The sequence below is a fragment of the Mastacembelus armatus genome, chromosome 1 (assembly GCF_900324485.2).
Source record: "Mastacembelus armatus chromosome 1, fMasArm1.2, whole genome shotgun sequence".
Taxonomy (NCBI): domain Eukaryota; kingdom Metazoa; phylum Chordata; class Actinopteri; order Synbranchiformes; family Mastacembelidae; genus Mastacembelus; species Mastacembelus armatus.
This window is the reverse complement of record NC_046633.1, coordinates 9,065,460-9,088,650: the sequence shown is the minus strand read 5'-3', so window position 1 is coordinate 9,088,650 and position 23,191 is coordinate 9,065,460. Positions and strand designations below refer to the sequence as shown.

At 38.4% G+C, this 23,191-nt stretch overlaps 1 protein-coding gene across 1 annotated transcript; it reads right to left on the bottom strand.

The window, feature by feature from the left end:
• Positions 1-847: 847 nt before the first annotated feature.
• On the bottom strand, positions 848-22,248 carry tacr3a (tachykinin receptor 3a). The gene is made up of 5 exons (XM_026303454.1): positions 21,639-22,248; positions 17,626-17,814; positions 17,158-17,308; positions 4,638-4,834; positions 848-3,958 (listed from the first exon to the last, which is right to left on the bottom strand). The coding sequence occupies exons 1-5, from the start codon at positions 21,995-21,997 to the stop codon at positions 3,625-3,627; spliced, it is 1,230 nt and encodes a 409-aa protein (XP_026159239.1). The 5' UTR covers positions 21,998-22,248; the 3' UTR covers positions 848-3,624.
• Between the last annotated feature and the right edge of the window lie 943 nt (positions 22,249-23,191).

The window sequence follows — 23,191 nt, the reverse complement described above, 5'->3', positions numbered from 1 at the left end:
CTCAGTTAGCTTTCTTGTCTTTTCTGTGTGTCATGAGAACCTTCTGGCTGGTACTCTGATTTTTTGCCTTTGGTCATGCTCACATGGCCTTTAGCCTGATATCCACACACTGGATCAAATGCAATTCCTCTTCAATCAAAAGGTGTTGAAATTGAACCTGTAGTTGAGACATATCTTTGAAAAACTGTAAATTGTAATTGTGGAACTTTAGATGGTGGTCCTGACTAAACCCTTCAGCTCCGATGTTCACACTGGTACAAGACAAATTTGTAAAAATTTATTGAGACAGAGACAACAACACAGAATGACACTTTAATAAGCACAATTTCATGTTTCACAGTGGTTCCTAAACTCAAAACATAAGTAAACGTATATATATATTCCAATGCAAGTTAATTATCTTTTGGCTGTCCCATGTAAAAGGCTTTACAACAGCAAAATAATTATGAAGCTGGATAGAAGCAAAACATCTTTTTTTCATAAATGTAGGTTGCTCCCATAAGGTTCAATCTCCAATGTATATAACACACGACATATAACTGAGAAATATAAATAAACTGGGCTAATGAAAATTGGATTCTTACAATAGTCTGCAATGTTTCTGACAAATAACACCAAAAAAATGTAGTTACTCATTTGTTAATTTTTTTTTAATCAAAATTGAGCTGCATTTGCAACAAGTCACAACTACATTTGATCATCATTTGTAATCACACAATAACAAAAACTGCTGCAGTAAAGCTACATTAAGGAAATACATCATTACAGACCAAAGCCAAGCAATAAAAATCTTGTTTAGTTCTTACAATACCAAATATGATACACACTTAGTTGTCAGTTTATTACTACAAATAAATCTTCCCCCTGTGAAGTAGAGAGTAGAATTTATAGTTGGTTAAACCTCTCAATAACAATGAGTTCTTATGATTACTATCTGAAGTTACCAAAAATAATGGTCATTTGATAGAAATTCTATTTTTAATTTTAATTATTTTTGTGAAGGATAATTTTGGTTATTTTCAACCTGAGAGCTGATTTATAATAACAATGATGAAAGCAGTGCCACCTGCAAAGTTAAAGGAACAAAAATATGCAGAGGAGTAATGAAAAAAATCAGAACTGACTGCATGATGATAAGATGATAACAAAAAAAAATTAGGCTCAGGTTGAAATTAACTTCTTACTCTTTAAAGACACAACAAGGAACGGCCACAGAGAGGCACATGCTGTCCTGTACATTCATGCAAAACACCGACATTTATGCAGAGACGTGAAATTACTTAATTACCACATACGAATATTCAACCACTTCAATAAAATGATCACACATCAGCATAAAAATACATGCCACTGAAATGCACACGACAAAATTGCTTCACATTCTTGAGTAAATACTTTCATGAAGTCCTCTGACATTCAGAACTGCTAATAAAAATTAAAGACATATATCTGTATAATGTCTTTGTATGGTTCTGATTTCTGCAACCAGCAACACACTAAAAATAATTTGCAGTTTCTTTAATTTAAGGATGTTTGGTGTAAAACAGACCCTCAAAAATAAGGAAAGTGAAACTGAACTATACAAAACTGTATTTACATTTAATTCACAGCATTGAAAAAGAGCAACACTCATGAACACATACAGTAAAGCTTTCCTCTCACTTATTAGTGGTCATAACAGTGTGGCGGCATGGTATATGTACAGTGAACAACACACGTAATAACAAACTATCCATTGCAGCATTCAAAAATATAGGTCATCACGGTGGCCCTACGTTCTTAAAGGTGTGTAACCCTCTTGTTTTTAATTATACATACATGTAAGATTAAACACCCTATATTTAATGTAATAAAAAAAATACAATTATTAAAAAATGACAACAGTTTGGTGGAACCGTAGAGTGTTGTTGTATACTGCATGGTTGCATTTATCATACTGCAAACCCAATATGGCACAAGCTAAAGTCTTGGCGCAGGTTCAGCACTGGAGAGTTAATATAAAATGAATGCAAAGCAGGATAACACCCCCCAGTAACTAAAATGATCCTGCTTTCTGTTCTTTAACATTACAGAACAGTCAACCATAGAATGACAGAACTTCACTGTGCAACATCTTTTACTTTTACTTTCACTTATATGAAAATGTAAAATTGATGAGACCCACCAGTCCCTAGCTGGATAATTCACTTTCAATCTGCACATTTTCCAGCAGCCTGTGTATTGATAAACGTATACTGGATTTCGCCTCTGGCTACTTTCTAGCTACAATGAAGCATGTTCCTTACAACAGTTACATAACTGAGAGCCAAACTGAGCTTCAACACTTTCAGAGACAAACTCAGAGCCACATATGGAGCCATGCAGATTTCGATGAACTGTTCTCTCACTGACTGGTGACCTGTTCAGGGTGTACCCCTGCCTTCCACCTGAAAGAGAGCTGTTATAGGCTCCAGCAGATCCCCATGACCCTGGTTAAGGAATAAGCGGGTATAGAAAATGAATGGATGAATATTCTCTCACTGGTGACTCTTGGCTGTGCATTTCGGGCTTCGAGGGAAAATGGATGCAGAGTGTGTTCTCTGTATTGAATAAGGATCACAGTTAATATTTACAAATGGAAATGAAAATTATGACATACTTACATAATTACAAGCACAATGAAATATTTTCAGATTAGGGTCTTGCCGTTCTAACAAACTTAACTCCAACAGAAGTGTTGAATTGAACCATGGGATGATTAACAAAACACCAGTACACTGACTGCTTTAAAATGCTAATCACAATCAAAGCTGAATGTTTAGAAGAAACAGTTACCCAATGTATGAACAGAGATGAACGTTGACTGGAGAAGAGAAAGACTCCAATGTATCTGCCTGAAATTTACATCACACTGTACAAGAAAAGCACTGCTCACTTTGTATGTTGTTAAGTCTGCACCCGAACATGGATGGATTACGGATCAATAGACCCACAGGCACAGGCATATAAAGGCCCCCATCATACCCACCAGAGCACCTGCCTGGGGTACTGTGCACGTTAACCATAACTCAGAATTCCTGCTGTTGGTTGAAAATAAATCCTGAGCTTGAGTAGTCTGCTTATTCAGGAGATCCACATGGACATTCCTCTCCATAGATATCCTATAAATTCTTTAAGATAGCACACAAAATACTGAAAAACAAAATGCAGTGTCAAAGTGAATGGAAATATAGAAGAAAACAAATATCAGATGACCATGATATTGGCTGTTTTCAATATTAAAGGACCAGAAGAAAACAAAAACAAAAATGTGATCAGGACATCCATACTCTTGACTATAATAACAGTGACTTTAAATTGACGCTTTGGCCCTGTGGCACCCTGAGCCCTTTAGCTCTTCGGAACTGTGCCTTGAATGCCATGTAATCCATCCATGTAATCCAACCCTAACCCTAACCCTATTCTCAATATCCAGCTATACATATTCTGCATCTTCATACACTGCCTCTATGTTTAAATTAAGCCAACCTTCTCCACTGTGTTGGTATGTATTATTATTAATGTATTATGGTTGTTTATAACATTTTCACATGCACATGCCTGTGTGTATGTATTATAGTGTATGCATGTCTGTGGAAATGCCCTTCATGAGAACTCCTCAGGCTGAGCATTTGGAGTGCCTCCGTTTTGTGTTTTCACACTGCCACCGTTGCATCCAGTGATCTCTGTGTGGCGAGACGTGATGTAGCTCCTCTTCCTTGCGGACAAGGAGTGCTTCCTTCCAGAGCCACCTCCGATACCACCATCGCCCTCAGCAGGGTCATAAACCACCAACATGGTGGTATCCATTCGTGACAGTGTGTACATGCTGCTTTGGCGTGTTGGGTGCAGCCGTGTGGCACGTAGTTCCAACTCATCGTAGCTGGATACCTTGATGAATGGGCACCAACGAAATGCTCGCTTAAAGCCAGCTCGAAACCTGAGGGAGGGAGAGGGAAAAAGTTGGCAGGCAGAGAAGCAGCAGGGATTGGAAATTGGAGAGGAAATTACATGTGCAAAATAAGTACAAATCAAATTTTTGTCAAATAGGCAATTTTAAACAGCACTTTCAGGTAAATGACTACTGCATGATTCCTGTATTTCTTCCAAGAAGCAGCATATGCTATGTTTAGTACTGCACCAAGGAGTGGCTTTGCATCTGAGAAGAGATTCTATTCAGGTGTGCCTAAAGGTTTTTATGGCACAAGTGTAAATGATTGTAGTGATAAATAAAAAAATTGCCAATAGGTGTATGAGTGTTGTATTTAGTACTCAAAAGTAAATCAACAATACATGAGATCCTGGCAGTGACCCTATTCTGAAGGCAACAAGGCTACAGCATACACCAAATACTTCAAATATTCAAATAATTATTAAACACAGACAGAAAGATAGTAGTTTTTTTTTCAAAGTCTCTAATTAATAAAACCATGCCATGTAACTTTTTTGGCATGTTGTTTGTTTATTAAAACAAGTACTAGTACTTAATTATACTGGTATTGTGTATTACTACAATCACTTCCACTTTTACTGTCTCCATTTAGTAACAGTGTAAAAGGGAATGTTCAATTGCAACTATTTGTTTTGTAGTTTGTCAGCATTAGTCTGTTGATACCCACCTGCTGTTGAGGCAGCAGTAGATGATGGGGTTGTACATGGTGGAGCTCATTGCCAGCCACAGCACTGACAGGTAAACCTGCTGGATGTACTTCCACTTACTCAGACCCTTGTTGAGACCCGTCACAATGAAGTAGACATGATAGGGCAGCCAGCAGAGGGCAAAGGTCACCACTACGATGATCATCATCTTCACCACCTGCAAGAGAAAAGAGAAAAAATGATGGGTAGCATTTACAAGCTGTCACTCTTATGCTGTGTTTAGGTTTCCTGGAGCAGATGAAAGAAAGAACAGCAGTGTGTAAACAAAAGAAAATTACACAGCAAAGAAAAAAAAAAACAACTTGCCCCATCATCACTGTCTTTCAAGTCAAAACTGGAGAGAAGAATGTGGTGCATGTAGTTTTAGTACATTTATGAATCTGACCATTTTGTTAACATGTGGTACAACAGGCAACAGACAGATGTATTGCTGTGAGGCTCTAATGGAAAGCAACTGGAACAGTAATGGAAACAGTATGTGCCAGTTCTGTCCTACAACTAATCTGCTGCTGTATACACCAGGGTAATTGATCTTATCCCTGGTTACAGGCAAAGTTTCAGTGGGTCGTAAAGTGTTTCATAGAATCATTTTCTGAGCAGACAGAAAAAATAGTGTTCACGGAAGAACTTCACCTGGCCCTACATCCACATTTATTAGTAGTGATCAGAATATTTTCATAGGTTCACATACATGGTAAAGTTAGTTACATTTAAGGTAAGAAAAAAAAACTGCAGGCTTGTTTTGGGAATTAAAAGCTGGTCTGTAGCTCCTCACCTGGCATTGGACGTAAATCATAGGGTGCAGAATTAGTTTAATCACCCAGTCTCTTTTTCGTGAGACAAATAAACTGCTGTAGATTGTCTCTGGGTGATAATTGAGGACATGATACATAATACTGTGGGACACCTCAGAGACATCCTGGACAGGGATGCTACCAGAGACAAACCAGACATCAGAGTCCCTCCTGAAATCTAAACAGAAGTCCTGGCACCCTTTGTTTTGAGTGCATGCTTTCATGAAATTTATGGCATAACAATTGCCATGCTGTAAGCAGTACTGTGTGGCTGCTAAACAATGGTGAACCATACACTTGGTACTTTGCGTGACGAAAGTGTGGACAGGATAGCTTCTCTGGGTCAACCCTGGTGGCAGCACGCTGGTAACATCTGATGTGACATTTACCGAAAACAACACTAACTATATGCCATCCTGTGCAACAGTGTGGCCATATATTGTAACTGCATGATTCGATGTTTATGAAGCAATAGTGCAGGTCTATGGCAGAGAAGAATAAGCTATCAGGCCAGAGACAATTTATGTTAACAGGATCAGTTCATGTGACAGACAAAATCCATCCATCCATCCATCCATTATTTATACCCGCTTATTCCTATTTATGGACCCAGGGATCTGGTGGAGCCTATCCCAGCTCTCTTTGGGTGGAAGGCAGGGGTACACCCTGGACAGGTCACCAGTCCATCACAGGGCCACATATAGACACACAAAGACAGACAACCACACACACTCACACTCACTCCTATGGGCAATTTAGAGTCACCAATCAACCTGACATACATGTTTTTGGACTGTGGGGGGAAACCAGAGTACCTGGAGAAAACCCACACAGGCACAGGGAGAACATGCAAACTCCACACAGAAAGGCCCCCGATGGGTTGCAAACCCGGGCCCTTCTTGCTGTGAGGCAACAGTGCTAACCACTAACCCACTGTGCTGCCCACAGACAGAACCATTGATGGAAATTGCATTGCACTCTTTGGTTTCATGTTCATTTACTTTTTTAATAGTTAAGGTCTCTCTGTATGGAAGGTGTCCAGTTTCTCAATAGGCTAAAATAAATCAGTTTAATGAAGAGAAATACATTTCCTAAATGCTCTTGGGTCTTGTCTAAACTGTCCATATTTGGACTGCCAGAGAACTCAATACAATCTATTTAACTTATTATATGTATATACATGGGATATTTTATATTAGCCTCACTTCTGAAGCATTTGAACTATGTGTCTGCTTTACCACAGTGTCTACTGGATGTCATGTCATGTTATGTACTTTAACGACCATATGTCCCATAATAGTAGAAGTGGAATTATGTATTTTTGAATTCTAAACACACATAAATGCCATCCCTCACTCAAGATGTTGATGCAATAAACAAGCAAATCTATCTTACTGTGCCTGTGTTATCAGCCAGTCACTGACATTTTAACGGTTCAGAATATAACAATAGCCATAGCCTTTTTTTTTATTTTTAAACATGCTTTCAGAGGCACATATAATGCCGTGAAAAAAATGCCAAAAATCAATGCAGTCTTGAAAATACCAGAGCATACAAGCATGTGTTGTTCCTCAAGTATTTTACTGCAAAATCCAGTCCATTGGCACCACAGTTTTGTGCACGATAGTGAGACAATATTCTCTTCTTGACGTACCTACATAAACAATATTGACAGTATAGCCTGTGAGAAGCACATGAGGTTTAGGTGAGCTCATACTGTGGTTTATATCAACATTACTGCACTTGCTTTAGGGCAGTGAGTACATCACAAAACACTGAGATGTAGAAAACCTCTGCTCCACAGCTGCATATTTTTCATCATGGGGGATAATCAGACAGCAAAGTAAATATTTCAAGCAATATCTTGTGTTCATATTGTTGGGAAAAGCATGGCTGCATGTACAAAAACGTCTGAGCATGTGTGCACATCTTGCATAAAGTGATGGTACCCTTTTGTCAACTGGAAAAACATACATGATCACTTCTTTGTGACAGACTTATACTGTTTTCATACAGTTTACAAATTCAATTACTGCCACATCAAATCACTGTAGGAGAGAGTCATTCTGACACAAATATAAAGCCTAGGAATAAAGAAAAATAACTGTGTCACGATATCAAGTGTGTGGGTCGAAATGCAAAACAGAGTCCAGAATAAGAGTCCAAATGAAGAGTAATCAGTCAAAAGCAATGACAACACAAACAAAGTATATAAAGGTAAAGGCTGAGTTAAAATTCATTTGGTAAAACTATAAAAGTCCTTTGACTAAAATAATTTTCAACAAACGATTTAAAAGATGATATATTTGCTTGTTTACAATTAGAAACTCTATAGAAAATCCAGAACCAGTGTGGCATATAAATTACTGTAAATTGTTTTGACAGGCCTTGCAAAGGAAACTACAGGTGAGCTGCTGCACATCCAGAACCCATAATCATGCACAAAGGAATAAAAATGTTAAAAATATGGAATTGATTTTCAAATAGCCTCTACTCATATGCAAAATATATTGGAGCAATATAAATTATTTCTGTAGAATTGATAGTCAGTTCATTCCTAATTCAGATGTTGATGCTCTTTTAAAATATCAACAGTCAGATAGACAGTCACTCAGCTCCATATTTGGGGAAGCAGCTTTTTGTTTTTACGCTCCTGTGATCTGGAACCGCCTGCCAGACAATGTGAAATGTGCTTCTTGTCTTAAAAAACATAAAACCTGTTTATTGAACACATTATACAATATGCCTGTTGACCAGAATTGGTTATTTCTGGTCAGTTGTGTCTATTAATATATTTTGTATTGTAGTCACTTTACTCATTCTCACATATTTTGCAGCATTCTGATTAACTGAACTTTCTCAATATGTGACAAGCATATAAATATGAGGTCAAGGAGGCTATTCTGATTGCAGATTGCATGCACGCGCTGCACTGTTTAATAAAAGCAAACATCCTGGAGACAGTCCTGAAAAATACCAATAGAAAGGGGGCAAATACTTTTTCACAGCACTGTAAACAAATAAAACCTAATTGCACAAACAAAATAAACCACTTAAAAGGTAAAGCCAAAAACCACTAAGCAAGGATTATTTAAGTATTTAATTTACATTAAATGTAAATACAAGTATGCCTATATTTTCTGTTAACCCTGAGTTACAGGAGTAATCTTCAACATTACCAAAAAATTGTTTTTCTGAGAGCCTTGAATGATTTTCTGCTTAGGTCGGAGTTGAAAATCTTACCCACAAATGGTCTCAGACAGAGCAGAGAGAATAGGAAATGAAAGAAGAACAAATACAGGAAAGGTAGAGCAGACCTCAAAGGAAGGCTATCTAATCTATTTTTATCACTTTGATGTTTGGGGATTGCTATTCTATAAACACCAGTGGAACAAAAACATGCAGAGAGGAGAAGAAATCAAAATGATAATTACAGTAATTGCACTCTATGCAAGAATTCTGTGGATCATGGCAGGATTACTGGTGCTACTATACTGAGATCAATGCATTTAATATAACCATCAATATCTCCCTTGTGTTTTGTGCGGTCTGGTCTGCTGTGCAACATAGTCAGATCCAAGAAGCCAGTTTTTAATGCTGTACACATTCTATATTCATATACAATCTATTGTATGAATTGGGTGACTGAACAACTGACTGAGAAAAATTTGTGTGGATTAGTGAATCAGCAAAACCTTTACACTAGGAGCACACCAATTTTTGAGAAAGATAATGGACTGATCACAATTGTGGAAACAAGCAGGTATAAACGTTTATTAGTGGGAAGATTCGAAAGGCTGCAAATAAAAGGAAAACTAGGCAATTACTGCAGTCAGTTCAATTATAATATATAATTTTATATGAAATAGAAAATGCAGAGTAAGTCAAACATTTTGTCACCAAGTAAAATGCCAGAATCTGATCCTATGAATAAGAAGTAAGTCAATTTTCCAGTGCAGCAGGTGAGGCTCCTGTGCAGCTTTAATGCTGCATGACCTGGTGCAGATACCTATTCTGTTTCTGTATTAAGGAAGTGGGAGACAATTCCTTTTTATTAATGTTAAAAAAAAAAAACAAACAAGATTTTGCTCCTTGCATAGCCACAGTTCCCGCTAATGATAGATGCAAAAATGAGCTTCTCAAAAACAGCTGCTCCTTGCTGTGAATATACCACATGCTAAAAATGCATTTGCTTGTGAGAGAATGACTAAATCACGAGCCTGTTTCATCAGTTTTAGCAAGATGGTTATTATGACTATGGCAATTTTGTTATAAGAAAAGCACAGCAGAGAAGTAGGTGTGTCTCATAACTAGGACATACCAAGGGTTTCACATACCAACGTATATGCTTTTAACCAGGAGAGATAGCTTCAAGCAATTGGCTGGACCCTGCAGTTACTGTCATCAAAGCCTTTCCATCAGATCTGAGAGTAGAACCACAAGTGTTTGCATTCAGTTCCACTTAAATACAGAAGGTCTGTCCAAACCAAATAGCCCACAGAACATGTCTTAGTAATCTAAAGGCTGTTTCATATCAATTGTACACTGTGGAAAAAAGGGCGTTTTTGCTCTAAATGTCAAAGTGTGGTCTTGATTGCAGGGATTTGCTTGATCCCTTGCTGGGAGGAAGTGTGTGGGAGGAGAAACGTGCACCAGGCACAATATACTTCACTGACACAAGTGAACAGAATATCACACCTAAAGAGCTCATAGCAGGAATCGGATGATGTACCAGACAGTATCCATGAGCAGTGATTAACAGAAATCCACTCAGTGTGAGCTCTAGCAGTGAACAGGAGAAAATCTAAACTAACTACAAACAGTTCATCATTTTCTCTTGTTGTTTCAAACCTGTCCCCTGGAAATTACATTTACAGTGTATTCCACTATATTGTTGTGATACAAATGCACGTTAATCATTGCGTGATGGTTGAGGTGAATGCTTGCACAAAAGGCAGGACTTTGACACTATAGACCAGAGGTTCGCATCCAGATTTCTGTGTGTTACAATAATAAGCATTTGATTTTATTTCCTGTATAACTTTGAGTGCCCTTGCATGACCATAAAAATATCAACTATGCCCTACTTGCAAAAGGAACGAAATATTTGCAAGAAATACATACAACTTTGTCACGGTTCTGTATCAGTCCTGTGTTTTGGTCCTTCTCTAATTTTCCCTGGACTCTTCCCTGTCCACCTGCAGCTTGTCATAGTTCATCTACTCTGTGTGGTTTATTATCTAGCCTTATGTTACCTGTCTCTTTGGATTACCTGTTTTTGACCACTTGCTAGTAATTTTGGACTTTTGTTTGTTTTCCTGAACATCTCACACTGTTTGGATTATTTACCTGCTGCTTTTTAACCTCCACATGCTCCCTGACTTCACCACCTGTGCGTCCCCATCTGGACTTTGTGTAAGCTTGTTTTTTCTTTTATTTATAATATATTGTGTGCTGTATCAGTCAGCCTGCCTTACATTTGCACATGAAGAAGGTCTGCTTGCTGTATCTCATACAGAAATGTGACGTCACTTTATGCACATACTATATGAACATTCTAGGGCTTTTTTTTGTGTATTTTGTCCAATTTTAGGGCACATTGTATTTATTCAAAAATGTATTACTAATTTGTACTAAATAAATAATAATAAAAATCATAAAAGATCGAGGTGGCCCTGCGATAGATTGGTGACCAGGGTGTACCCCTGCCTCCCACCTGAAAGAGAGATGGGATAGGCTCCAGCAGATCCCCGTGACCCTGGCTAAGGAATAAGCGGGTATAGAAAATGGATGGATGGATGGATATGAGAAGAGGTGTAATCAGTTAAAAGGAGCTTATAAATGTGAAACTATAGTGCATATTTAGTTATTTCCTCATATAGGTCTTCACGTGGGCTTTACAAACCATGAAACTGTAGTAGTATTTGGATGTGTTCAATTTAAAGCATTAGTGATTTATGAGTAGATCCCAAAGAGTTTTGAAGGTTAGCCTATTATTGAGTATTGCTTATATTGTGATAAAGAAACATAATTACAAAGCCAAATGAGTAGTGTAAAAATAAGAACTTAAAAGAAGCGGCAGTAAGCACTTTTAACTAACTCACTGTATTTTGCTATCCAATTATCAATCAACGCAGTCTTTCACATCTAAATGAAAATGAGCAATGGGAAAGAAATAGGAGTTGACAGGGAAAACGTATTAGTTTGATGCTGATTTGCTTTTGAAAAAAAGTAATGAATTTCACATGCTAATGAGCTTTTTAATGCATAAAATGGATAGTGAGTTAAATTGTAACAGACCAAAACAATCTTGGGGCTTGCCCCAGCACTAGATTAATGTTCCTTCATTAATCCAGTAAATGACTAGCCATTAGTGAGTTTGAAGCCAAAATGAGTACCGCCAAACGATTTGGAACACAATACGTTAAAGACAAACCTCAGCAAATTGCACGCCTGAATGCCACTGAGTGATCATACAAAAGACAAACTGACTCAGTGAAAACAAAAAGTGAGGAGAAGAGATTTAGCAAATTAGAAGAGGATTCATGAATTGACCCTTTTCTTCCTCTGTGCTGTCTACTAAAAATGTTCATATTTATCATTTGCAGCAGCAAAATAATTTTATCTGTTTTTCATTCATGTAACAAGGACACATTTTTAAACTTCCTTTTTTTATGTGTAATCTTCATACTGAATATATCTGCAAAATGTTCATTTCCCCTCAGCCAATGAAAGCATTAACATTTTTTTAAGTTAATCATGCTGAATACCTGTCTCTTTGCGTTCATCCTGACTAGCTCCCCACAACATTTGTGCAGCACAATACTGTAACTTTGTGGACTGAAAAATACATAAACAAACATCTGTGTAGTCATCTTACCCTGTCTGCTAGAAATTTAATTTGGAAGAAATGCACTGTAATATCACCCTACTTTTTTTTAGCATAATAAGGAAATGTTTTTATGAACCTCTCTGAAAAGTTTCAAAGGTATAGTACAGTACCATATTTGACCTTCTTAACTTAAAAGCAATATTTTATAATAACATCATGTCAAAAAATAAAAGTCAATGACAGTCTGGAGTGATGAGTCTGTCATATTGATGGATGTAACAGAGAATTTTTACCCAAGTCTGCAGCTCATCTTGGCTTTATGGAGCCTTCTAATGAGTTTCTGTTTCATTTTGAGGGAGGCGCAATCAAAATGTTTAAGAGTTTTCAAGTTGTGGAATTTTAGGCAGCACTGTGGGTGAGTGGTTAGCACTGTTGCCTCACAGCAAGAAGGTTCCTGGTTCGACAACCAACAGTAGAGTTTGCATGTTCTCCCTGTGCTTGTGTGGGTTTTCTCCAGGTACTCTGGTTTCCTCCCACAATCCAAAAACATGTATGTCAGGTTGATTGATGACTCTAAATTGCCCATAGGAGTGAGTGTGAGTGAGTGTGGTTGTTTGTCTCTATGTGACCCTCTGATGGACTGGTGACCTGTCCAGGGTGTACCCCTGCCTTCCACCTAAAGAGAGCTGGGATAGGCTCCAGCAAATCCCCATGACCCTAAGTAGGAATAAGTGGATGGATGGAAGAATGGATGTTTTAAGCAGTCAGCATTGGTTCATGAATAAAGGCATCAGTTGAAAGCTGCTGCAAAAACAAAAGAGAGATCCAGGGTACTAGGGTCCTGAATAAAGCACAAAGCATTTATTCAAACATGAGTGTTTCAGCAGGAGCGTTAATCAGGGTGAAGAAAGAGGTTCAATTTTTGTCTGAGTCGCTGGTGAGAAGAGAACACAAAGAAGGTTTTGTAATTTCAGGCCTTCGCTCATTCCCAAATGCTTTTAGCTATTTGCTATTGTATTACTATATAATGGGGAAAGGTGAATAACCCTCAAAAACTGCTTTTACTGTAATCTGGAGTTATGGAATAAGGCTGGGCACACACATCTCTTTTAGGACAGAAGTGTCTGTTGACACCAGTACAGGGATTAAAGCAGCCGCATTGTTCCTGGAGCTTAGCGGAATCCTGTATCACAATCACATACACACTTCATTCTGCAGAAATCTGATCTTGTAGAGGTAATCCATTCAAATCCCTACACACAGATACACACATATAGACACACACAGAGACACACCCACACATAGTACTCTGCAGTACGGAAGATGGATGATCAATAGTTTGGATGATCAATGGTACTTGAGCCAGTCATTCAGTCATTTGGTTTGAAAAAGCCTTATAGCAGCCTTACAACAGGTCATTAGTGCTGCTCTTCAGACTGACATTTTGAACGCGCAGCCCCAGGCACGAGCTTATAATAGAGCACCTGTGCCCTGGTGATCGTGGAAGAATGGATTAACCCTAAAAAATGAACTGCAGAATCTTTCTCTCAATAAAGACGACAGAAAATGATGGAAAAGATTTTTATTGCTACCTACCAGCTCGCCGACCTGTGACGGCTGCAGAGGACATCTGTCATTAATGTGAATCACTAGGAAATGCTAGTCAAAATAATGACACTGTTCAATCAGTAATTTCTGAAATTACCACTTCCCACTTGAGTTCATTTCATTTCAGTGGCCTTCGGCCTTACAATCAACAAAAAATAAATTCCTGTCTCAGTCTCTTGCGTTCCACCAGTACTGATGATGCCCGACAGCAACGCACGCTGTAGAAAATTCTGGTTATATCACCAGTCATTTACAAAAGGGCTGATACTTAAACAAAAAGAACATGTCTCTCTAAGCATTAATCATCACTAAATGAATAGACCTGTATAATGTGCTGCCAGTCCAGTACAATAGCAGTAGAACTACATGTAAATTGATGGATGTTTCCCCATAAATTTTGTGTTCCCATTTGGTGAATAATATGCATGTTTGTCATAAATAAATAAATACATAAATAAATAAATTTATAGGATTGGGTGTCGGAAAATATAGTATAAACCTAAGAATATTTATTTAATATTTATTTATATTTATTTATTACTGGGTTTGAAAAAATAGCAACTGTTCAGTTATTCTGTCAAGACAAGTCAAGTACGTTTCTTTTCGAGTTTTCCTGTTTTTTTTTTGTTTTTTTTAGCTTTTTTAGTACTTTTGACAGAAATCTATAATAAAGTAAACACATTATTTTTGTGATGCTTGACAGCATTGCTCCGAGGTATTCTCTCCTTTCTGTCACCTACTCTGAGCAGAGCCTGTGAGCACAAAACTCTCAACCTGCATGACATTTATCCCTAAGAAAAATACACTGTACCCTGTAAACCAGTGATGACAGGAAACAGTTTGAGAGACGAACATGCCTCATCTTCAAAATTATACTTAAATGTTTTAATATATACCTTTCACACACACACACACACACACACACACATTCAAACTGCTTTTGAAATATGTACTAAAATAAACAAGACGCAGTCTGTCTGGAATATAACATTGAAAACAGATGGATAAACCCTGAATACACAAACAGCACATAAAATCCCAGACGAAAATACTTGTTCATTGATCTGTGCAGAAGGCCTCCCCACAGACTCATTTTCAAACCAGAAGACTCAGAAATGATGACCACCATTGTGGTGCCAGTGCTGATTTTTAGGTAAAGGAGAAAGTAAGCAATGGCAAATGTGAAAATGTGACACTTTTGTGGATGCTCAGGAACTGGGACATATATGAACACCCAAAAGAAAATCATACTGCAGTGTTTCAAAATTGGAAGCATAGTAATGTTTTCCATTGATATTCTATAATGGCATGACCATGCTGTCAAAAATGACTTTAACCTGAGAGCTAACCCTGTGTGTGTTCCTATAATTTGATTTCATATTATTGACCAACAGTCAATGCATGATCTTGTGAAGATGGGTAAACAACGGGCCTGATTCAAGAATGTATTTGTATTTTGTTCTAAATGTCTGTGAGGGTTGTTCCATGTTGCATTCGACAAAACCTCTTAACTGTTCAAACTTCCTCAATTGACACCCCTAAAATTGTAAGGCTACATTTTTCATATTATCTGTGTGAAACTTTCTGTCACAAAAAGAGAAAATGCTAATAGAACACCTGTCAGTGACATGTCATTAGAGCAGCACTGTACTGTGACTCAAATAAAGAAAGAACAGTTCATGAAATTAGAAATTCAAAAAAATATCTTTGTAAAGCAAAGCGGTTCATGACTAATATGCCAGGTGGTCAAGCGGACAGTCATACAGATCATTGAGTAGAAAATATTACAGCCTAACACTTGGTGATATTACATTGTTAAGAGCAGAGGATGATACAGATACAGTCACTTGGATAGACAGTGACCTGCATAAAGAACCTGAGGCAGGAGTGAGAATTATAGTATTATATGATTTTATAATTGTATTGCCAGTGATCCTGCAGAATGTGCCATGCTTAATTTGGCTTTATTCCCTTTTTATTACCAATAATATGTGGTAAGATGCTTTTTCTCTCATATTTGGTCATTTTTGACGGTAGCAGTAAACACTCTAATTGTAAAAACATGCCTTGAATGAGGTCCTGACTGCTGAGCTGTACAGACCTTGGCTTCATAAAGCTCATTCAGAGTGCAGGCAAACTCAGAATGCCCTGAGACGCTGTTGATTTTCTGAGCTTGTCCCTGTCTGGTGGCATTGGACAAACATTAGATTGAAGGCAAGTGACAACCAAAAAGGTTGTGTTGTGTAGAATCAAGGTTTTCTCCCCCTGAAATGTTCACAGTGCTTCACACACACACACACACACACACACACGCACACACACACACACACACACACACACACACACACACACACACACACACACACACACACACACACACTTCAGGCAAAACACATTCTTGTTCACTGCAATATGCTGTTGCTCATGATCGCACCTGTAACTGTTCTTCATCTTTCTATTAATTAAACTAAAAAATGAATCTGAAACATGGCATCATATTTGTCATAACAGCCCTTGTTATTTTTCATTTTAGCTTCATGGGTGGGAATTAACCAATGCAGAGTTCTTGCTTGGGTGAAGAAAATTTGTTTATACTTTTTTTGTTGTCCAGTACACTAATATAAGCATGTTCTCTCCATGCTTGCATGGTACTCCTGATTCCTCCCACAGTCCAAAAACATGTATGGTGACTCTAAATTGCCCATATGAGTGAGTGTGAGTGTGTGTGGTTGTTCGTCTACATGTGGCCCTGTGATGGCCCTGTGTATCAGTGGTTCCCTGTGACCCTGAACAGGAATAAGTGAATATAGATAATGGATGTTTTGGTTCATTTGAAAAAAATGATTTAAATGTTTTATATTACAGACATATAGCTGTACAAATCAGCACAAATTGTATCAAGCTGGCAGACTGTTGTGTGATGTCTTGTGCTGAATGCAGTCCTTGGTGTGCAAAACAAAGACTGATAAACTCCCAAATCTCTTGTTTTTTCTTGAAGACAAGTATATAAATAATCTCAAATGGTCGTTTTCCTATTCTGCTTTACAGTATATTATGAAGCAGCAGTGATATAATAATTACCTGCAACCACAGGCTGCCCAGTGGCAGAAAATGTCAGATTATGCCTGACTCGCTGACTTGCAGTGTTCAGAGATCGACGTGTTCACGGCTATTAATTGGGGTGCCCCAGGTCATACCTGAATTCTTGAATAAATGGATCCCTGTTTTCCCTTCATGCATGCTTACCTTCCTTTTAGCCCGGAGCTGTCCATGATAGTTATCAGATGAGTCTCCAGGGATCTCCCCTCCCCACAGAGTTACCCCCACGATGGTGTAAGTGATTCCCATCACCACTAAGGGCAGCACATAGACCAGAACTGTCACTATGATATGATACCTGGGAAGAAAGAGGAGAAAATGGTAGTGTGTATTTACATTTCTAAAATATTTACACTCCTATGTAATTTCATACACAATAGATTTTATAGTCTACATCAACACCCATTGAGGCTTGTGTCATTCTGCAAGCTGTTACAGTGGATTAGTGTCTGCCACTTGCAAACAATTTGTGCTCTCAACTCACAGCAAAGCTATTGCAACATTTCCCATCAAAATAAAGGAGAAAGTGTGTCCAAACATTTGACTGGTAGTGTAAATGGAAAGTGAAAAGGACTGAGCTACACAGCCACGGCTTTCAAAGCAAAGACTACTCACATGAAGGGGTCCTCAGCCATGCGGGGCCAGGCCACATAGCAGAGGGTCCTGTGGGACAGAGTTCGAGTTGTGGAGAAGTAGCAGAGCGGGAAGGCCAGAACCACTGCCAGACTCCAGATACAGATGATGACTCCTGTGGTGGCCTTCCCTGACAGACGAGGTTTCAGAGGGTGGATGATGGCCATGTACCTACAGGAAAGTAAAAAAGAAACTTTTTCTTTGTTGTTCAAAGCCTCAAAAACATGAAAACATTAAATAAACATTAAAACCATTAAAGCTTTTATTTTTTTATTTTATTTACATATGGCAGTGGCAGCATGGTGATTTATTAAAACCAGATGTAGGACTTGTAGTGAATATGGTTTCTCAGCTGCTCTTAGATTGTTTCCTTTAAAGGAAAAGGTGAACAAGTAAACAATATTTCATATCCACAGGGCTAAGACAATAAAGCAAACAAAATCTTGTAAAGCAGAAATATACACAATTTTTTTTCTTTTGTTTCATTTGCATAAAAAAAATAAAAGAAACTGATGAGACTGAATAATACAGTGACACACTCCAAACTGGCAGGACCAGATGGACGTGAACCCAACTGAGAATGCTACATGATTTTCAATAGATGAGTCCCACACAAGCTTAGAGACACTAATTCAATCTTCATAAGATGGTAAAGATTAGGCCTTGCCCTGTCACCTCACTGGCTGGAACTTTCTGAGGGACAACAACAAAGATGCCCTGTCTATTCTCCAGTAATTGCTTGGCATTTATTCCGAGTGTCTTACTGGCCCTTGAGGACAGTGTTGTAAGAATAGCTTGTTACATGTCCAATCAAGTATGTACCAGAGCAGCGTTGGAATCCAACACACTTGCACAATGGAGGCTGATTTAATTGATTTGTAACCACTGAACAATAACCACAATGTGATGCTTGAATAAGCTAAACTGGATTATACACAGACACAAGTATGTTCTGAATCCTCATGGAGACTTCACATGTTCTTACATTCATTTCCCTTAGACTTATTCTAACCTAGACCACAACAACCACTTGCTGAACATTAAACTTTACGCTGACTTCAAACTGACCCTAAACCAGGTCATCACCGTAAAAATTCAATCATTTACATGGTGGGAAACAGTATCGACCAAGCATATGCCAAGTCCACCACAATGTGAGTGATACCAGACACGCACACCTTTGGTATCCAACCACACACATCAAAGAACATTCAGAGAAGCATCAACATTAACTGGGCATGATCACAGACATTACAGCAGCGGAATAATAAATCATTTCATGTTTTTACTTTCAGCCTAGGAGTCTGTCATGCCTTACGCTGCACAGGGAAGCTTTCGGTCAAAGTATTGTTTTGAAACCACGTCACGGTGGTGTGACATTACCAGCTAAACACTCACTTTATCACTGCCCGGTGTTTAGAGATCACTTTGGATGAAACTTCTAGCGCAAGTAGCCAAACATTAAGTGCACAGCTAAATATCAAATGTTGGCTCAGATGTCCTCAGATGAGAGGAGGAATATGTTTACTGTTCCACCACCCTCACTTCACAGTATCATAAAAATCCTTAAAGGTCAGTTCACTCAAATTACATTTACCAGTAGTGGTATCTAGCCATTCAGATTCTTTAGGTTTTATTTGGTCAGGTTTTGAAATTTCCACCCATGAGATATCTGCAGTCACTACAGTACAATAAGATTGAATCGATTTTTGTTTGTGGAGCTGACAGCACTGAAATGTTATCAACAACAACACATCTTTTCAAGAATGATGTCACCAATACGCTGGCTAATCCACAGACCTCACTTCTTCTCTAGATAGTAGTTCCATTGAAAATGGTTCACAGCAGTCTGTGGACAGTCCACAATAACTAGGACAGTGTTTCTGAGAACGATGTTGCTGGTAGCCTTTAAAAAATGCTTTTTCAATTTTTCAAAAATGTTGTCATGCAAAAAAACCAAAAGTCCAGCGTGTTAGAGTGTTAGAGCGAAACAGAAAGTTACTTCATGAGTGTAACTGAACGTTAAGGACAGCAGCAATTGTTATTGTTACTGATATGTGCCTTTTGTCTCTGTCTCCAGCTCTCAATGGACATAACATTAATCATTAAAGGAGCCTTCCTACTACTGGTTAATGCATGCAGAGGAATCGCAGTAAAAATGTTTAAAAGACCATAGGGCGTACGATGAAAAATAAAATAGATCTACTGTATGTGTCCTGTATGTACATTCTGCATATAGAAAGTGTCTGTTTAGCAGATGTAAACTGTTAAAAAGATTGATCTGAATTCTATTCAGTTTTTGAAATATATTTAATACATTGTATAATGTGAAGATTTTGATTGGCTGTTCTCTCAATCACTCCAGGCGATGATTCAAGTGCAGAAAAAGTCTCAGTGTCCAGTGGTGTTTTCATTATTACAGGTTGTACAATAGTGTACCTGTAGGAAAACTGTATGTAGGTTGTGTAATACAAAACTGTTGCTCATATACCCAGTTTCAACACAACAAAGGTGTGAGAAATGGAAAAAGTCACCTGCTGTGTTGTCATAAAACCCTTGAAGGCTTTACGAGTTATCTTTCACACTGCAACTTGTGGATATTTTGCTATTGGGCTCAGGGAAACACACTTAGCTGCACAGAGTCAGATGGAAGGACAAATTCACAGATGATCACGAACTGTGGCCTCATGCCATTTCAAGACATCAGAGCGGAGACAGCACCATACTGAGGTTATAAAAAAGCATGACCGGGGGTTACATCTACATCATGTAGGTCATGCCGATGTTCTCTTTCTTAGTACACAGCTGACAGAATTGAATGGACACTGCAGACCAAAAATACAAATGCGCAGAAGTTGCGGCAGACCAAAATGAGCATGGCCTGAAGAAATGCACTGTTCCCTTTTGTGTGTCAAGGAGAAATACTGGAGGAAAACACCTCGCACAATATCACAACATACTATGATACATGTAGGCAGACTGTGCCTGCATGCAGCTTCTACATACATTTTGCTTTCATTGTGTTTGGTCTTTGAATGCTTCCGTAATCAGTCTAATCCCTTTATTCAGACATTGTGACGTATGACGGTCCACTGATCAGTATCAAAGCCCGGCAGATAGTGATGACCGCATCACCACATTACTGGAAACCAGAAATGAAAAAGAACTGGCGGTACAAAGAAAATTTGTGAGAGCACAGAAAATAAATAACACCAGTGCAGGTGACAGAAGGCAAGGCAGTCAGAGAGCTTAAGGACACCGAGAAAAAGGTGATCTTCTCTAGGGTGATGGCACAGGGAGGCATTCACTGCAGTGAAGGCTCCTACAAAATCACAACTTGATTGGCAGGAGATTACCAGTCCTTTATGAAACATAAAAATATTAAAATAAGTTTCATATATATATATATATGTATATATATATATATATACATATATGTGATAATTATGGAAGTTTTTAGTTTGTGGTGCTGGTAAACTACACTGCATTATACAGACTGACCTGTTATTTAGCATAGTCTCATTGACACAATGAGACTAGTGGACATAATAATAGAAACAGCCATCACTATAATGAAATACAATCCAAAAGTAGCGTCGCGACGTACACACACACACACACACACACAGACACACACACAGACAGACAGACACATATGTTTGCATGTTTGTATGTATAAGCGCTGCATATAGGCCTATAAAATCTGTCATTTTGTAATCATAAGATTACATGCGTGTGTGCATTTAAAATAGTTTATTTTGACCATGTCCCTACCATAGTGTGTGGAAGCAATAGGTTTTTCAGTGTACATACTATTGTCAGCTTACCCCAAAACGGGTTTTACACAAAGATGAAAAAAGAATTTATATTAAAATGATTATTCCTCGAATTAAAAAAAAATAAAAAGACAGAATCAAGAAATTGAAGTAAAGGTCGTTATTGGGATTGGACAGTGATTCACTGCATATTGTTCTTGTAACATTTCATAAACCCACCTGTCCACAGCTATAGCAGTCATGGAGTAGATGCTTGCAAACACGGATGTAACAGGGAAGAAGTTGTGGAATTTGCAGTAAGCTTCCCCGAAGTACCACTCCCCGTGTGCTGCGTAGATAAAGTTTATCAAAGTGTTAAACGCCGCCATCGATGCGTCCGAAAACGCCAAGTTTAGGAGAAAGTAGTTTGTCACCGTCCTCATTCGCTTGTGGGCAAGAATGATCCATATCACGATGAGGTTTCCAAACACCGCCACAGCCAGCACGGAGCTGTAGGCGACGGACCAGAGAGCGACGCGCCACGGCGGCTGCACAAACGGATTGGTGAAGTTGTTAGATCCGTTATGTGGAGCCACCATCCTCTTCGCTTTTTTTTTCTCCGAATATAGTGACTGCTTTGTTTCTGATCTACCTACTGAGGTGTGATGGGAGAGGATTTGCGTTTAGGCAGCACAGCGCTTAACTTAAAAGGTTTCATAATGATCCTTAAAACTAGACATTTCCTTTCAAGGTCCGTACAGTCTTGTTTTTAACCGTTCAACATTTTTTTTTTCAGCATAAAATAACAAATAAAACGCGACGAAACTGAACATGTAACAAGTATCCACCAGCGCCTGTTGAATGTGGGTGTGAACGCACAGCCTCTCATCCAGCAGCAGCAGCAGCAGCAGACAGGGCGCCGTGCGCATCCAGTGACGCACAAGCGGCACAAATGGTGATAGACATTGATTGATACTTGCTGTTTTAAACTTCATGAATAACAGATGGTCCGCTCTCTCTCTCTCTCTCTCTCTCTCTCTGAGCGATATAATAAACCCATATTGTGTGCCTTTATCATCGATAAACCTTCAGATAATCCTGTTTAAAAGACTCATAAACAGGATATTAAAATAATGCAGGCAGTGTGTATACAGTAACACTTTTTAGCCTAAACCTGGTATGTCTAGAGACTTGGTAAGTTTTCCACTAATGTCACTATGTCATTTATCATATTCAGGTGGATCTGTCTTAATTCTGCTCTTATTAAGGTCTTAAATCAACCTCATAGTGCACCAGAGAGAATAGAAATGTACAATGCTCTAACACCACGCTAGGATGGCTGTGCCTCTCCCCTTTCCTGTCAGACCAGCACTCACAAGTAACAGACTGAAGTCCCCTGCAGGCACCAAACTGTTCGCATCAAATAAACCTCCTTCATCTGCTTACATAGCCTTTAGTACTGAAGGTAACCTCTACATGGTTGACATTAACATGTCTTCCGCTGCTGATCAAATCCAATCAATCAAATAAAGATGGTCTCTCCCACTATATCAGCAGACACAGTCATTTTGTACTTTGAAACGTCACATTCATAGATATACAGTAGGATTGTTTCGGTTCACAGTCATGTACATTTGATTTGGCTTAAAAAAATAATATTTTACCTTTAGTTTTAGTTCAGTATTCAAAAACAAAAAGGAATTGGAATGAGTATGGAGGGAGCAGTATATTTCATGATTCCTTTAAATATGAGAATACAGCCATAGGGTGTTATTGCTGTTATAGACTCTACT

What these genes read in the sequence shown, in the direction of transcription:
- tacr3a (XM_026303454.1), bottom strand. Translation starts at nt 21,997, where the DNA reads ATGGTGGCTCCACATAACGGATCTAACAACTTCACCAATCCGTTTGTG. An exon ending in ATGGCTGAGGACCCCTTCAT is followed by an intron (nt 17,309 to 17,625) that starts GTGAGTAGTCTT and finishes CTTTCTTCCCAG; the next exon opens with GTATCATATCATAGTGACAG. An exon ending in TACTGCTGCCTCAACAGCAG is followed by an intron (nt 3,959 to 4,637) that starts GTGGGTATCAAC and finishes TCCCTCCCTCAG; the next exon opens with GTTTCGAGCTGGCTTTAAGC.